This window comes from Schistocerca americana, chromosome 1 (genome assembly GCF_021461395.2).
Source record: "Schistocerca americana isolate TAMUIC-IGC-003095 chromosome 1, iqSchAmer2.1, whole genome shotgun sequence".
NCBI lineage: Eukaryota > Metazoa > Arthropoda > Insecta > Orthoptera > Acrididae > Schistocerca > Schistocerca americana.
This window is the reverse complement of record NC_060119.1, coordinates 914,314,860-914,333,296: the sequence shown is the minus strand read 5'-3', so window position 1 is coordinate 914,333,296 and position 18,437 is coordinate 914,314,860. Positions and strand designations below refer to the sequence as shown.

Sequence of the window (18,437 nt, the reverse complement as noted above, 5' to 3'; positions counted from 1 at the left end):
TGGTGCAAAGGGAAGTCCCCTGTGCCATGCACTTCACTGTGGTAGGCTGAGTGTGGATGTAGATCTAGATGATTTGGCATGTGATGTCATACGTGTGCAAATAGAGAGTAGAACAATGACAGTACATGTTTCGTAACTCTTTTATTTTTTGTAATGTACATTTTGTGGAGAAACTGATATATATAGTATAGCATGAGGTGTAGGTTAGTTTAAAAGATGACAGTTTTGTTGTGAGTTGGTGAAGCCAATGAATGTGATCACAAAACCTTTGTTGTAGTGACATACTGATCTGTTATATATCCCTAATCGAGTTGGTATAAATTGATCCCTTATAGTTACTGTGTGCAGCAGGTTTGCATGCCTGCCGCAATCAGTCACGTAATACAATTTTGTAAAAGTCCCTGTGGCAATGTTTCAGTGCCCTCACAGCTCTATAGAGTGCTATTCTTCTCACTTGCAGCTCTTTGAGCTTCACAATTAAAAACTGGCAACAGTGGTTCCAGCTGTCATCGATCTTCTTATGCTGTCTCGAATGTAGATTAGTTTCAAAGGTGACTGATTGGTTATGAATTGGTGAAGCCAACATATGCGATTATGATATCTTATTTGTGGTGACATACTGATGTGAGGCATAGCCTGCATTGAGGTTGGGTTAATGATGATGGTTTGGTTGTGAGTTGGGAAAACCAATGATTGTGCTGTCTGAGAATATCTGTAATTCTTATTATAGTGTTGATTGTAGTAGGCATAGATTTCAATGAGTGTTTTTATGTCCACCATTTTCATGATGTTGGTCAAACCCAACAGTCAATTTTTAAAGTGTTTCATTTAACTTCATCATAAACATAAAAATGGATTACAAAGTTAATACAGTAGTGACACAAATACAGACAGCAAATTAAATGTGTCCAAATGTTCACAGATGTATAATGCATAGCTCTAGAAGTACAAAAATATACATTTTTGTAATCACATTTTCTTTGCTTTTTGTGTTTTAAGTAAAAAGTTCACTTACTTCATCACCCACTGTTCCAATTACTCATATAGAGATATTCTAAGGGATTAAAATTGGTTGAGTTAACCGTCTAGTTGCATTATGATACACATTGTTGGTCATAGTAGGAAAGTATGTTTGTCGGATTGTGAACATGGTTGTTGTCATCTTGAAAGATGGGAGTGGCCCACAACACATTTGTTGCAAAGTTGTGTAAGAGAAAACAACAGCTGCTCACCAATAATGTTGACATCCTGGCTCCTATTCACAGTAACCTAAATGAGTGGGCCCAAGTTGTAACACGAAACTGTACTCCCAAAACATCACAGAATTATTACTGGAATTACACACTCTACACAATAGAGACTGACTGCCCTATTGAGTAGTCATTGCCCTTGACACGTTGTGTAATTTGAAAAAGAGTCAAAATCACAACTCATGTGTCACAGTACATGCCTCAGGTCAGCTACTATTCTGTTCCATTATTGTCTGATATTATCAGTGGCACACGGCTGTAAGCAAAGGCCTTTGCTAGGTATACAACTCCAAATGTCCACTGACTGCAGTTCCTGCCACATTGTTCACTCAGAAACTGGTTGAGGTAGACCTGCATTCATTGACAGCAGCAATTACAATTGGGTTTGAAATCGATTGTCATTGAAAAGGCGTGAGATTTGTTTCTGATCCTTGTCAGTTAAGGTCACTTTATGACCACTGTTCTTACACCATGTAATATGACCATGAGTAGTACATGATTTTTATAGACATGTGAGACAGTCCACACTAATACTTTAACAAATCAGGAACCTCTTTCACAGTGTGGTCATGGACATGTTCAAAAACATGATACCTCACTTCTGAAAATGTAATGTAATTGGATAGGAAACAAATCATCTCACCAAGAACACATGTATAAAAGCTATTACGTATGCAAGCTTTCGGAGCCAGTGGGTCCTTCTTCTCGTAGAAGGAAGAGGGTTGAAGGAAAAGGAACAGTGAGGTTTAGAAAAAGGGGTAGAATTTGGAAAAGTCACCCAGAACCCTGGGTCAGGGGAGACATACCGAACGGGAATAGTAGGGAAGACTGATTGTTGGGGGCTGAACCAGGTGATATTTAAGAACCTGAGAAAAGGGTAATATGCAAGAAAGAGATTATGCTAAAACACGTGTATGAATTAATAAGAGCAAAATCCTAAGCACATAGTATGTTTTTGAGGTGGGAGGGGGATGGCAAAAAATAGATGGGTTGGAAAATGAAAGATGTAGAAAACTAAAATGTAGAGAAGAAAGGAGTAGTTACTGTGAAGAAATGCTGCGACCAAAGAATTTAACATAAATTAAGGACAGGTTGGTGGCAAGGACCAAGGACAAGTTGTAGTGCCAGTTCTCACTAGCAGAGTTCTGAGAAACTGGTGTCTGGGGGAAGAATCCAGATTGCACATGTGAAACATACACCAAGATCACAACTGTCATGTTGCAGTGCATGCTCTGCAACAGGGTATTGTGTGTTATCAGGATACACCCTCTGCCAATGCACATTCATTGTAACTGTTAACTTGGTGGTAAGTGTGCCTGCTTAGCTGAGTGGTAATGTGTTTCCCTACCACACAGCAGGTCCGGGTTTGATTCCCGGTCGGCTTGGAGATTTTCTCCACTTGTGGACTGGGCGTTGTGTTGTCCTCATTTTCATTTCATCATCACTGACAAACAAGCTGCCCAATGTGGCATCACCTGAAATAGAACTTGCAATCCAGCAGCCAACCTTTCCCAAATGAGGCCTCATGGGCATCAGTGTCACACAATCATTTCATTTTCACTTGGTGTTAGTCATGTCAGTGTAAAAGGCCAAACAGTGTTTACATAGTAGCTAGTATATGACGTGTCATTTTGTAAGTGGCTCTCTCTTTTATGGTATATGTTTTGCCAGTTAAAGGGTTGGTATTGGTGGTGGTAGGAGGGTGCACAGGGCAAGTTTTGCAGTGGGGACATCACAGGAGTAAGGACATGGGTGCAGAAGGAGCATGGGGTCTGAGAAGGATATTGCGGAGATTGGGAGGGTGACAAAAAGCTATTCTAAATGTGATGGGAAAAATCTCAGACAGAATGAGATCTGCTGGTGGGAACTGGCACTACAACTGGTCCTAGGTTCTTGTCACCCAACTGACCTTAGTTTACATTAATTTCTCTGGACTCAGCATTTTTTCACAGTAACTATTCCTTTCTCCACTCTGTTTTAGTTTTCTACCTCTTTCATTTTCTGACCTGCGTGTTTTTCAGTGCCCCCCCCCCCCCCCCCTGACCACCTCTGTCACATACAAAGCACTTAGCCTTTTGTTCTTATTAACTCATGCATGATGTTCTAGCCATAATCTCTGTCTTGCATATTACACTTTCTTCCACCTTTAAGCTCTCAAGTTTTTGAATCTTGCCTGATTCAGTCTCCAACAGTAAGTCTTTCCTTCTCATCCCATCCATTAAGTCTCCACTGGCTCAGGATACAGGATGACTTTTCTAATCTCTACCCCTTTTCCTAAACCTCACCAGTCCTTTCCCTTCATCCCTCTTCATTCCTCTTCAAACCTTCTGTCAGAATACAGAGCTATTGCCTCTGAAAGCTTGCAAATGTAATACCTTTTATATGTGGGTTATCCTGCTGCTGCTTGGTGAGTAGATCTTTTTATCTATCCAGAACATTATGTTTTTGAAAATTCATTATTTTAATTGATATGGTAGCTCATTTCTGCCACTCTGTCACAGCTCCACATCATCTGACCTTACTATGCTGATACCATACAATGAACTGCGGCACACGCCAGTTCACTGACATGACGTACATTAGCAGTGGAGGGTCATGTGACTGGCAGTTACCTATTCTACACCACCCATTGTCCTCCAGTGCTCTTTTAAAAGGGTGACTAATATTTTGACCACTGAGCATACTTGTTTCACGTGTTATTCTGTGTAATGCGCCTTTCGCTTTGTAGCTGTGATTGTTCCCACTGATATGTTTTACATATTGCATAAGAATTAATTTGAAGGGTTTTAAAACTGGGTCTGCAATTTCCACATTACCCTATATACTTGAATAATCCGCACATGTTTTTTCCTGAATTTTAGGACGAAAAACTGGGGTGCACGGATTATTCGAAACATTGTTGGTACTGCTCCGCCTCCAACAATACATCCCATTACACTATTGCATTGTTGCGGCCTCAGTCTGTGATGCATCAGTAGCACATTAGGAGTGAAGTATTAACGTCTTCAAACTTGTTAATTATGGCTACAAGTTATCGTTATCGCTCAAACACTGCTAAAGAAAAAGTGAAAATTATTGAAGAAGCCAAGAATATAGGAAACCGTGCAGCAGGAAGAAAGTATGATATGAGTGAGAGTTGTATTTGTGACTGGCACAAAAATAAAATGCAGCTTCAAGAAACTAATAGTAATCACCAGGAATCTCGCGGCCAAAAAGCGAAGCTTCAGGACCTCGAGAAAAGGCTCTGCGTTTATGTAGATGAGAAGCGACAATACGGATGTGCAGTGACAAGTGAAATGTGCCAACTTAAAGCATTGTCTTTAGCCAAAGAACTAGGCATTACCAGTTTCAAAGCTAGCCGGGGCTGGCTATCAAGATTTTTCAACTGAAATGGTTTAGGATTCCGGAGGAAAACTACTATCGCTCAGTGGCTTCCAGGCGATTACGAGGAAAAAATAGTCAATTTTCATCGTTATGTGTTAAATCTGCACAGTAAACAGTCCTATATATTATTGCAAACTGGTAATGCGGATCAAACGCCAGTCTGTTTTGAGATGCCACTCAACAACACAGTGAACAGGAAAGGAGAATCCAGCATTATGATACGAACTGGCGGCAGTGAGAAACAAAGATGTACAGTGATGTTGTGTGTAACTGGCGATGGACGAAAGCTACCACCTTGCGTGATATTTAAAAGGAAAACTATTCCAAAAATATCAGTAAAAGGCATACCGGTATTAGTGAGAGCGAATCTGAAAGGGTGAATGGACAATGAACTTATAATTGACTGGGTGACACATGTTTGGCAATGTTGTCCTGGTGCGTTACTGAATTTACGCAACATGTTGGTCCTAGACAGCTTCCGCAGACATACAACTAAGGAAGTGGGAGACAAATTACAAAAAGGGAAAACTGACTTGGTCATTATCCCTGGAGGCCTAACATCCATCCTACAACCTCTAGATGTGTGTATAAATCGGCCATTCAAAGCTGCACTTAAACAGCAATATACGCAGTGGATGGCTGATGAAAACCATAAGTTCACACCTAGTGGAAAAATCAAACGGCCGCATTTGTCCCAGATTTGTGAATGGGTGAAAAGTGCATGGGACTCCATTCCGCAACTACTGGTGGAAAAATCCTTCAAAAAAATGTGAAATCACAAATTCACTGGATAGAACAGAGGACGATGCTCTATGGGAAGATGGTGAAGACGACAATGATTCTCCCGCTAGTGATGATGATGAAAGTGATGAATAGAGTGGTAAGAGAGGAAACGTACTGGTATTGACTAAAATATTTTATTGCACATACCATATTAACAAATTCTTAAACAAGATAATTCACATTGCTTTTTTTGCTACTGTAAGTACACGTAGAGTCCCTGATGGCGGTGATAATATTCCCCAGCCGCCCACCCATCTAATTGGCCAGCCGGCCAGCTGCACGCCGCTGGCTGCCTGCCTGCTGGCTGGCCAGCTGCACGCCACTGAATTGGTTGCGTTTTAATGATGTATCAACCTGTACAGCAGCATTGCTTCAAACCAGTAGTTATTATACATACTTTTGAACACATCATAACATTGGAACAATTTTTTTTGTAAATAAAACAAATTAAAGCAAAAAATAATTTTTTTCCCCTCTTCCTCAAAATTGGGGTGCACGGATTTTTCGCAGGCACATATTATTGGAGTATGTATGGTATATTCTTAGTTGTAATCTATGATATAGGATATAGCCACCAAGCTAATGTACAACTTTGAGCAGTGATTCTTGTCCATTAAAATCTTTGTTAATGTATGTATTCTGTTATGTAGCAGCAGAATGTACACTCCTGGAAATGGAAAAAAGAACACATTGACACCGGTGTGTCAGACCCACCATACTTGCTCCGGACACTGCGAGAGGGCTGTACAAGCAATGATCACACGCACGGCACAGCGGACACACCAGGAACTGCGGTGTTGGCCGTCGAATGGCGCTAGCTGCGCAGCATTTGTGCACCGCCGCCGTCAGTGTCAGCCAGTTTTCCGTGGCATACGGAGCTCCATCGCAGTCTTTAACACTGGTAGCATGCCGCGACAGCGTGGACGTGAACCGTATGTGCAGTTGACGGACTTTGAGCGAGGGCGTATAGTGGGCATGCGGGAGGCCGGGTGGACGTACCGCCGAATTGCTCAACACGTGGGGCGTGAGGTCTCCACAGTACATCGATGTTGTCGCCAGTGGTCGGCGGAAGGTGCACGTGCCCGTCGACCTGGGACCGGACCGCAGCAACGCACGGATGCACGCCAAGACCGTAGGATCCTACGCAGTGCCGTAGGGGACTGCACCGCCACTTCCCAGCAAATTAGGGACACTGTTGCTCCTGGGGTATCGGCGAGGACCATTCGCAACCGTCTCCATGAAGCTGGGCTACGGTCCCGCACACCGTTAGGCCATCTTCCGCTCACGCCCCAACATCGTGCAGCCCGCCTCCAGTGGTGTCGCGACAGGTGTGAATGGAGGGACGAATGGAGACGTGTCGTCTTCAGCGATGAGAGTCGCTTCTGCCTTGGTGCCAATGGTGGTCGTATGCGTGTTTGGCGCCGTGCAGGTGAGCGCCACAATCAGGACTGCATACGACCGAGGCACACAGGGCCAACACCCGGCATCATGGTGTGGGGAGCGATCTCCTACACTGGTCGTACACCACTGGTGATCGTCGAGGGGACACTGAATAGTGCACGGTACATCCAAACCGTCATCGAACCCATCGTTCTACCATTCCTAGACCGGCAAGGGAACTTGCTGTTCCAACAGGACAATGCACGTCCGCATGTATCCCGTGCCACCCAACGTGCTCTAGAAGGTGTAAGTCAACTACCCTGGCCAGCAAGATCTCCGGATCTGTCCCCCATTGAGCATGTTTGGGACTGGATGAAGCGTCGTCTCACGCGGTCTGCACGTCCAGCACGAACGCTGGTCCAACTGAGGCGCCAGGTGGAAATGGCATGGCAAGCCGTTCCACAGGACTACATCCAGCATTTCTACGATCGTCTCCATGGGAGAATAGCAGCCTGCATTGCTGCGAAAGGTGGATATACACTGTACTAGTGCCGACATTATGCATGCTCTGTTGCCTGTGTCTATGTGCCTGTGGTTCTGTCAGTGTGATCATGTGATGTATCTGACCCCAGGAATGTGTCAATAAAATTTCCCCTTCCTGGGACAATGAATTCACAGTGTTCTTATTTCAATTTCCAGGAGTGTATATTTGAGGAAATCCATTTTCCAGCATCCTGATTTAATATTCCTGTAATTTTTCTACACCACTCCAGATGAGTTCTCAGAAGCTTCCTTTAACATGATCATAGCCTTCCTTCATCATTTTTGTCTTGAATAGTGAATTCAATATCTGTAATGACCACTTTGCCAACACACAGGTAAACCATTATAGTTTAACAATTAAACTATAGTGATTTTATATAGACTTTTGCAACTCCCCCTATCTTGTCTTTAACCCATATTTATACACTGCAGTGCCAAAGAAAATGGTGTAAAACATGTGTATTCAAATACAGAGGTGTGTAAAGAGGCAGAATATGGCAGTGTGATCAGCAAAACCTATATAAGACAATAATGTCTGGTGCAGTTGTTAAATCGGTCACTACTGCTACATTGGCAGATTATCAAGATTTAAGTGAGTTTCAACATGTTGTTATAGTTGGTGCATGAGCGATGGGACACAGCATCTTTGACATAGTGATGAAGTGTACCATGAATATCAGGAATGCAGTAGAACATAACATCTCCAATATACTGTGGCTGGAAGATCCTGGAGGAACAGGACCAATGATAACTGAAGAGAATCATTTGACATGGCAGAAGTGCAACCCTTCCCCAAATTGCTGGAGATTTCAATACTGGGCCATCAACAAGTGTCAGCATGCAAACAACTCAACAAAACATCATCAATAAGGGCTTTCAGAGCCGAAGTTCTACTTGCATACCCTTGATGGCTGCATGGCACAAAGCTTTACACCTCATGTGGGCCTGTCAACACCGACATTGGACTGTTGATGACTGGAAACATGTTGCCTGGTCGGACGAGTCTCATTTCAGATTGTATCAAGCGGATGGACTTTTATGAGTATGGAGACAACTTCACGAATTCATGAACCCTGCATGTCAGCAGGGGACTGTTCAAGCTGGTGGAGGCTCTGTAATGGTGTGTGTGGTGTGTGCAGTTGGAGTGATATGGGACGCCTGACACATCGAGATACTACTGCGACAGGTGACACATGCGTAAGTATCCTGTATGATCACCTGCATCCATTCATGTCCATTGTGCATTCCGACGGACTTGTGCAATTCCAGCAGGACAAAGCAACATCTTACAGAATTACTACAGAGTGGTTCTAGGAACACTCTTCAGAGTCTTTACACTTCCACTGGCCACCAAACACCCCAGACATGAACATTATTGATCAGATCTGGGATGCCTTCAACATGCTGTTCAGAAGAGGTTTCCACCCTCTCATTGTCTTACAGATTTATGGACAGCCCTGCAGGACTCAAGGTGTCATTTCCCTCCAGCACTACTTCATACATTAGTCCAGTCCGTGCCATGTCGTGTTTGCAGCACTTCTGCATGCTCGCAGGGGCCCTACACGATATTAGGCAGGTGTGCCAGTTTCTTTGGCTCTTCAGTGTATATGGCTGTCCATTTCATTTGGAAGCAACTAGTGGAAAAATGTTATGATCAGTAGGTTGTCACTCCAATTATTTCAAAAATGTGATGTTTTTATTACATTTGAAAGTGCCCTTTCTTGCAGTTATTCATTTCAGTTTTATGTCTGTCTCAGTATCTGTGAGAAAGATTTTTGTTCTTTTCATATACAATCTTTCTGATTGATTTGGCCTTCATGTATTTTAATGTAACTTTTGTTTTTTTCTTAACAGATTTATGTACCTGGAGAAGACATAACAGATGCTTCTGTAGAAAAGAAAAGTCAACTGCATATTAGAGATTCTGTTCATTCTTCCAATGTGACACAATTCTTTTATGTTGACCCAACAAATAAAAGACGAACGCCAATTATTGTCCATAGTGAGAAAAGTAAACCTAAAAGATTTTTCCGTGAATGGTCCAATCCTCATTATGGATTAACAGAACCAACTGTTGAATATGACAGTATAAATCATAATTTTGAAAATAAATATTTGAAAAACCAGAATGGGTCAGAGTATGCAGAAACAAAATATGTCAGAATGTTTGTGGCTGAGGAAGTTAACATCAATAATGTATACACTACACCTTCACCAACAGAAGATGATACTGTTCTTAGGAATCAGATGCGACCATTTTCTGACTTATGCCCTCACAAGGCAACAGGACAGTTTCCTTATAAAGCAGATTGCAAAAGATTTGTAAATTGTTGGAAAGGAAGAGCGTTTATTCAAGTCTGTGCTCCAGGGACATTATTTAATCCTGAGACTCTTGAATGTGATTTCCCAGGAAAGGTAAAATGCTTAAAATATCAACATGATGCAGGATCAGGTAAGGATTATTTGATTTCTATTCTTCTGCATGACATTCACAATTAACATTGTAATTGTAAAGCATAATTGTAATTTGTACAGTATGATCAAAATATCTATGTGATGATAAATCGCTATTCACCAAATAAAGGTGAGACCTGAACAGCAAACAGGCAAACAGATAAATACAATCAGAGCTGTACTTTTGGTCAAGTTGCGCCCTCTCTCTCTCCCTCTCTCTCTCTCTCTCTCTCTCTCTCTCTCTCTCTCTCTCTCTCCCTCTCCCTCCTTCCCTCCCTCCATCCCTCCCTCCCCCCTCTCCATCTCTCACTCCTCTCTCCCCCTCCCTACCCCCTTTATCCCTCCTGCGACCCCTCTCCCCTCTCTCTCTCTCTCTCTCTCTCTCTCTCTCTCTCTCTCTCTCCCCCTCTCCCTCTTCCTCTCCCTGAACCTCTCTCCCTCCCCCTCTCACTCCCCATAGAGATGGGTCATTTGTGAACTAAAGTGTCCAAAGGAATGGTTCATCAAGATGAAGAGAATGAGCGAGGAACAAATTCTGGAAATAGTCGGTCTCATTCCCACAACGGCACATCTGTCAGTCTCATTCCAGCCTTGGTCCCGTTCCCATTGGTCTCGTTCTAGGTCGTGGCTTTCTACTTATAGTTCCTAGGAACGGGAAACAGTCGATCTCATTCCCGCAATGGCATGTCGGCCGGTCTCATTCCAGCCTTGGTCCCATTGCTGTCTGTCTTGGTCTCTGTCTCACTTGGCTGAACTCATCCTTCTTCACATGGCCCCTCATCGCAGTTCCACTGCTGACTGCTCATAGTTCAGTATTGAGTTGTTGTTCATTTCATTCGTTGTGCACACCAACTCTAGATCTGTTTCAAACCTTTTTGTGAACTCTGAACTTCTGATTCTTTCTGTATTCTATTCAGCATCCACCACCGGTAATTAAAATGTATTTTATAATTATGTAAATTACCTAAAAATTATGCGGAATGTAATACATACATCTTTTCATGTAACAAAATGGCATATCAGCTTACTTCAGTATTTCAATAAACAGCAGAAGAATTACTTGTAAAAAGGCAAGATTTTTTTTATTACACATGCAAAGGAAGTCGGCATGGCACACACGAGTGGCCATTTTCTGTCTTTTTTTGATCCAAGGTAAAAGAGCATGTTCATTGTTGTGGAAGGTAGACCGACTTACAACCAAATGAAGCCCACACTCCCTAATCAAGTGTCTGGTGCTGCATTTTGTAAAGAGTGGATGATAACTTCTACAATATAATTTCAGTGGTACTGAGTGTCGCACGAAAAATTGGCCTTGAGTACTAGACTGGTCATTGTTGCCCACCAATCGTCATCTATTGTTTCAAAGTTGTCTGCTTTAGCTTATTTTTTATTTCTTCACTGCCCAATTATTAAATGTTTATCTATTCTGCTCGTAGCAGTCAACAAATCATGTGTAATTGCAGTCTATACTAGGGGCCGGTTATTTATGTGCCACCTTATATTGTTTCACTGCAATCAGCCCCATAAAGCTACAGTTGGCTAAATGAGAGGTTTTGCACAATCATGAAAATTACAAGTGTGTGAGAATTCTGTTATGAATAAAAACTCTGTATTCCAGTGGGGAGGCAAGTGCCCCCTTTTGGCGCCTTCCATCTCCAGTCGCCTATGCCATTAATTTTCAATTTTTCATAAGAACCTTATACCAAGCACAAATGAACGTTAAACGGGTAAAAATGAATGGTTCCCAAAAAAGAGCGATCACTAGTGAACTAGTTCCCAAGGATGAATGAGTTTGCCCATCTCTAGCTCCCCCCTCCCCCTCCCCCACTGTCTCATTCCACAGTGCTGCCCTCTTTAGAAGGAAGACACCTTGGTACCTTGTGGCCTAAGTTGAAACTGGTCTGTGATAAGACTTTCTGTGGTGTATATTTCATATGATGAAAATATTCAGTATCAGAAGGATGTAACTAATTAATTCTTAATACCTAAAGCTAGTACAGGGCTTCACAGTAAACATGCTTCGCTAACAGATGGTGAGAGCATATCTGTGCCAGGGAGCAGGGTGGGGAGACATGTGTAAATGAGTAAACTGATCTTAGAGAAGTGCTTGGAAAAATTTAGACTGTAATTACATTTGCTGTTGCATTACACATGAATTACTTCAAAAATGCACAGCAACGTGGTTTGGGTACTGGAAGCTACTTCATTTTCCCGTTCAGCTATGCTACGGTTCCTGATATTTTTCCCCAAAATGACAGGAGCTCTGTCTGTGTACATATAAACTACTGAATTCTATGACAAACTTGAATTTTGCACACTTTCTTCAGTGTTACTAAAGATGTCACATCCAGCTCTGTGCCTGCAATATCCATACATTCATAGAGCACTAAGAAATATGTAACCAACTACAAACTACAAACTACAAAGGTTTTACAAGCTGGCTCTGAATGTTGTCTGCCACAACCTGTGTGGGATGCATGACTATGTTGTTTGATAACAGCACCTTTCGAAATTGTTTGATCTGTGGTGGACATAAATGTTCAGCTGCAACTATCCAGTATTCTTTCATTAAATCACCAGCTATAAAAGGACACAAGGACTTTGCTAAAAGTAGTGCAGAGTTGTAGCTCAACCAAACATCACACTCAGTTCATTTTTCTTCCTCTTCTTCATTTTCAGAGAAAGTTTCTTTTTAAGTTTCAAACCCTCTTGTACACACCTAGGTCCTTTATATTTTACATTTCTGATTTTTTTGATGTGCTAAGATATAAAATGAACTTCCTGAAAGTATTCAGCATCTTTCGATACGGTAAACATTTTGTGAATCCATCTTTTTATGTAAAATGATGAGGTTCCTCCCACTGCAGATTGAAGTGTGAAGACACTGTCAGTTTTACACAATGCTGACTCACCACTGCTTTTATTAGTAGGCCCTACTGTCAAAAATGACCCTCCCGTATTTCGTAGTTGTAACTTCTCCCATGTTCTTGCTAGCACACACCACGCCACAAATGCTCTTCTTTTGAGGAAGAGCATGACCAGGTGCGAGTGCCCATGCTCAGAACCTAAGCCCTGAGCTAGTAGAAGAAGAGAGTTGTACAATATTAGGCTCCAAAAAAGGCTGTAACTTTGGGAGCACCACTTTTTCTCCAGTTTGGCTGAAAATATTAAATTGCAAATGACGACAGTTAAGTATGGTGTACTTTCCCTTGTACATGAACATATAACAATTCATTCTGTAGGAGGTGGTGGGACAAGCACAACAGACAATGTGTACTGTTGAAACCCTAACCACTGCACCTTGTCTCCAAAATGGCTGCTTGTTCTTACATCTGCATGACTGCCCGTTCCAGCCACAAGTGATTTCACAGGTCATTCCTATGATTAAAAAAAATTGACAATAAATTACTGACTAAACATAGTCCAAATGAATATCAAAAATGGAAGGGGATTTTTTTGTCTGTAAATTACCTGGACTATCTATACTTTCTACAGGTAAGACTTCCATGTGAAAAGCAATTACACGCGCACACACACACACACACACACACACACACACACACAGAGGTATATTTTTAATTAATGATTTATAGCAAAAGTTTACTGAATTATTGTTTTCTTTAGTATTGAGTGAAACCAAATATTCTCTCTGTCTCTGTGTTCATTGATAAACTGAAACATACCCAGGGTAAGGGTGTGTCACCTTGTATCATTACAGGCAGAGCATACATGAATGGGACTCCATTCTAGTGACAAAATGGGCTGCAAATGGAGAAATTTTCTGACACAAACACCTTTAAGAAAAGGCATCTCGGAATTAGCATCTCTGAAATGGTAAAGCTTTTTGTGTGCTACTGTCATGAGCATATATGGAAAGTGGTTGGAGGAGGTGAAATCACTCATAGATTAGAAGATGGATGTGCAGAATCTCAAAGTAGGAGGCTTATCCATCCTGTAAATCAGGATAGGCAGTTATCTGTAGCAGATCTGGCGGCTTCTGGTGACTAGAGGGAGCAGTGTGGTGCAGGTGGCACACCAGACTGCCACTCCCACTTCATTATTGAGCTTACGTGGAGTTGTTTCGCCGATCTTCTTTTCAGGTTAGCCGGCTGCTATTGTCTGCCCAACTCTTTCTCCGAAGATAAGATGCTGCTTTGGAGGAACTTTTTATATTCTCAAAATAACTCCATACACTCAGAATACCTTTCAACCAATCTCACTATATTTTCACTTCCACAAATAAGACACCATATAAATGATTCATTTTTGTAAGCACAACAATTACTGGTCTGACAGATACTCTTACATAGTTTATAACAAATACGGTCTAGAAAGCTCTAGCAAGTCCACCATCCAGACCTCACGAAAGTAAGTGTATGAGTGTCTTTTCTTTTCTTTAACAACATTCAACTCAATAATGACTGATGTAGCACTGTCACAGAGTACATCGTGTTTGCTCCTTGTGCTGGGCGTGTAACTTCTGAAGCGAGTGCTGCAACTACGTGCCCACACCAATCAACCATCCTATACATGCCAGTCCTGCACACACATAATTGTGGCGCAGTAGACACAGTTCCACTTTCACACACTCATCTTTAAAATAACGCTTCTTTGAGACGGTGGAAATATGAGTGTCTCTAGAATTTACCCCGAAATTCTCGAGGCACTGCAGATTACATTACTGGTGCATGCACAAATGTTTCAGAAGACATAGTTCACTACACATTGTTGAACATGAGGCTCCACAGCAGCAGACTCTACATATTCCAATGTTGACCCAACAACATCATCAGTTACATTTGCAATGTGTACAGGATTGGCTGTGGGATAAATGAAACCATATTGCCTGGCTGGATGATTCACATTATTTGTTACATCAGGTTGATGGTCATGCCCAAATATATCATCTTTTGAACAGCTGCTTGAAATAAGTATCACGCCATGGATACAAGCAGTGTTATGTTAGGGAGGACATTCACAGGGACTTCCGTGTGCTCAGTGTTAGTAATTGAAGGCAGATGGGGACTACGTGAACATTATTGACAACCACCTGTATCCCTTCATGCTCGATGTCATTCCTGACAGTGATGGCGTCTACCAGCAGGATAACTGTCTGTATCACAAGGTCACAAACATGCTACAGTGGTATGAGAAGTATGATAATGAACTGACGTTGGTGTCTTCACTGCCAAATTTTCCTAATCTGAGAGTGATGGAACACACCTGGGATGCTGTTGGGCACAACTTTGTGCTGACAAATGACTGGCCTGTAATATACAGGAATTGTGTGAACTGAATGCTGACATCTGGCGCCATATACTTCGAAAACATCATCAAGGACTTGTCAAATCCATTCTATGTGGAACTGTTGCTGTATCGCATCCCAGAGATAGGCCAACATACTATTAAGATCATGTTCATCATGTTTTTGCTCATCAGTGTGTGTGTGTGTGTGTGTGTGTGTGTGAGAGAGAGAGAGAGAGAGAGAGAGAAAGAGAGAGAGAGAGAGAGTGCTTGATCATTACTCATCAAGGGGTGTAAAAAGATATAAGCTGGTGAGTCATTGAAGTATGTGCATATGAGATAAATCAAAGTGTGAGTGAAGTTGGACTTGTCTGGAAAAGCTGAATGTTTGTTTCTCAGACAGAAGTGTTACAGTTACTTGAAAGCACATTGAACTTCGGGCAACTTGAGAAAAAAAGAAAGAAAAAAGCCCTTTTGAAATCTGCTCCTGGAATTGTCCATTAGGACATGATTCTAGCAATATATTAGATGAAATGATGGAAAATCCAGGATGGAATAATGAGAGTATTATCAAATGAATAGATTGCTGCTCACCGTATAGCACAGATGTTGAGTCACAGGTACGCACAACAAAAAGATGGTCAAACAAGTAAGCTTTTGGCAAAAAGGCCTCCACTTCATCCCTGTATGCTCTCACAACCAGCACATTACCATTCCCCACCCCCACCCTGCTATTCCTCTCCCACTCCACCCCAGCCTCCTCCTTGCCCCACCAATATTGTGCCTTATTAGGTACAATGGTACATTTGTATCATGTATATGTAATCACATATGTATATATGACTGTACTAAACTTGTAAAAAAAAAAAAAAAATGCTATGACGTTTGCAAAAGACACCAGTTGGTGTCTCCATGCGAAAAAAAATACAAGAAATAAAAAAAAAAAAATAAGCCATCCTGACTGCTTCTCCCAACACACACACACACAGACACACACATGACCACTGTGTCTGACTGCAGAGGCCAGACTGTGAGCAGCTGCGCATGTTGGGAGAAGCAGTCAGGATGGTTTATTTATTTATTGTATTTTTTTTGCATGGAGACACCAACTGGTGTCTTTTGCAAACGTCATAGCATTTTTTTTTACAAGTTTAGTACAGTCATATATACATATGTGATTACATATACATGACACAAATGTACCATTGTACCTAATAAGGCACAATATTGGTGGGGGAAGGAGGAGGCTGGGGTGGAGAGGGAGAGGAATAGCAGGGTGGGGGTGGGGGATGGTAATGTGCTGCTTGTGAGAGCATACAGGGATGAGGTGGAGAGAGGGTAGGGCAGTTAGGTGCAGTCGGGAGGTTAGTTTAAGGGTGGGGAAGCAAAATAGGACAGAAGTGAGAAAACTGTGAGTGAGTTGGTAGAATAGTGGGCTGTGTAGTTCTGGGGTGGGAACAGGGAGACAATTACAAACAAAAGTTGAGGCCAGGAGGGTTATGGAACGTAGGATATTTTGCAAAAAGAGTTCCCACCTGTGCAATTCAGAAAAGCCGATGTTGGTAGCAAGAATCCAGAAGCTGTGAAGCAGTCATTAAAATGAAGATCGTTGTGTTGGGCAGCATGCTCAGCAACTGGTAGTCCAGCTATTTCTTGGTCACAATAGGACAGTAGCCATTCATGCAGACAGAAAGCTTGTTGGTTATCATACTCATGTAGAACACAATACAATGGCTGCTGCTCAGCTTGTAGATCATGTGACTAGTTTCACAGGTAGCCTGGTCTTTGATGTGATAGATGAAGCTAGTGACTAGACTGGAGTAGCTGGTGGTGGGAGGTTGTATGAGACAGGTCTTGCATCTAGGTTTGTTACAGGAATATGAGCCATGAGGCAAGAGGTTGGGAGCAGGGGTTATGAGCAGGGGATGTCTGGTGATGGACGAGGATATTGTGATGGTTCAGTGGGCGACAGAATATCATTGTGGAAGAGGTGTGAAGGATAGTGGGTTGAACATTCCTCATATTAGGGGATGACAAGATGTAGTCAAAAACCTGGTGAAGAATGTGATTCATTTGCTCCTGTCATGGATGGTTGTGTTGGGCAGCATGCTCAGCAACTGGTAGTCCAGCTATTTCTTGGTCACAATAGGACAGTAGCCATTCATGCAGACAGAAAGCTTGTTGGTTATCATACTCATGTAGAACACAATACAATGGCTGCTGCTCAGCTTGTAGATCATGTGACTAGTTTCACAGGTAGCCTGGTCTTTGATGTGATAGATGAAGCTAGTGACTAGACTGGAGTAGCTGGTGGTGGGAGGTTGTATGAGACAGGTCTTGCATCTAGGTTTGTTACAGGAATATGAGCCATGAGGCAAGAGGTTGGGAGCAGGGGTTATGAGCAGGGGATGTCTGGTGATGGACGAGGATATTGTGATGGTTCAGTGGGCGACAGAATATCATTGTGGAAGAGGTGTGAAGGATAGTGGGTTGAACATTCCTCATATTAGGGGATGACAAGATGTAGTCAAAAACCTGGTGAAGAATGTGATTCATTTGCTCCTGTCATGGATGGTACTGAGTCACGAGGGAAATGCTCCTCTGTGGCCAGACACTGGGACTTTGCAAAGTGGGGGTGACTGGAGAGGCTTGGCATGGGGGATCTGTTTCTGTGTAAGGTTTGGAGGATAATTATGGTCTGTGAAGACTTCAGTGAGACCCTAGGTATATATTGGGAGGGACTGCTCATCACTGCAGATGTGATGACCACGGGTGGCTAGGTTGTATGGAAGGGACTTCTTTCTCTGGAGTGGGTAGCAGCTGTCAAAGTGAAGGTATTGCTGGTGGTTTGTAGGTTTGATGTGGACAGAGGTACTTATGTAGCCATCTTTGTGTTGAAGGCCAACATTGAGAAAGGTGGCTTGCTGGGTTGAGGAGTGCCAGGTGAAGTGACTGGTGAAGGAGGTATTCATGACATCTTCATGAACTGGATTGAAAGTGAGGACACCTTACCCATTTTCCCCCATTTGCTTCAACTGGTCATCCTTAACCCAACAAGCCATCTTCATCAATATTGACCTCCACCTCAAAGATGGCTACATCAATACCTCTGTTTATATCAAACTTACCAACCACCAGCAATACCTCCACTTTGACAGCTGTCACCATTCCTTACCAAGAAGTGTCCCCCCTGATAGCTGAGTAGTCAGCTTGACGAATTGGCATCCTACGGGCCTGGGTTTGATTCCTGGCTGGGTCGGAGATTTTTCTCCACTCAGGGACTGAGTGTTATGTTGTCTTCACCATCATTATTTCATCCCCATCTGGCACGCACATTGCCCAATGTGGCATCAAATGTAATAAGACCTGCACCAAGGTGACCATACCTGCCCCGCAAAG

The 18,437-nt window shown here is 42.5% G+C and overlaps 1 protein-coding gene across 3 annotated transcripts in view; it reads left to right on the top strand.

The window, feature by feature from the left end:
* The window catches only part of LOC124615258 (serine protease svh-1-like), a 451,576-nt gene that overhangs the window by 61,068 nt on the left and 372,071 nt on the right, over positions 1-18,437 (top strand). For all 3 annotated transcript variants that reach the window (XM_047143026.1, XM_047143011.1, XM_047143016.1), the window contains exon 2: positions 9,195-9,792. In XM_047143026.1, coding sequence (XP_046998982.1) covers positions 9,195-9,792 — 598 coding nt within the window. The remainder of the gene's footprint in view (positions 1-9,194; positions 9,793-18,437) is intronic.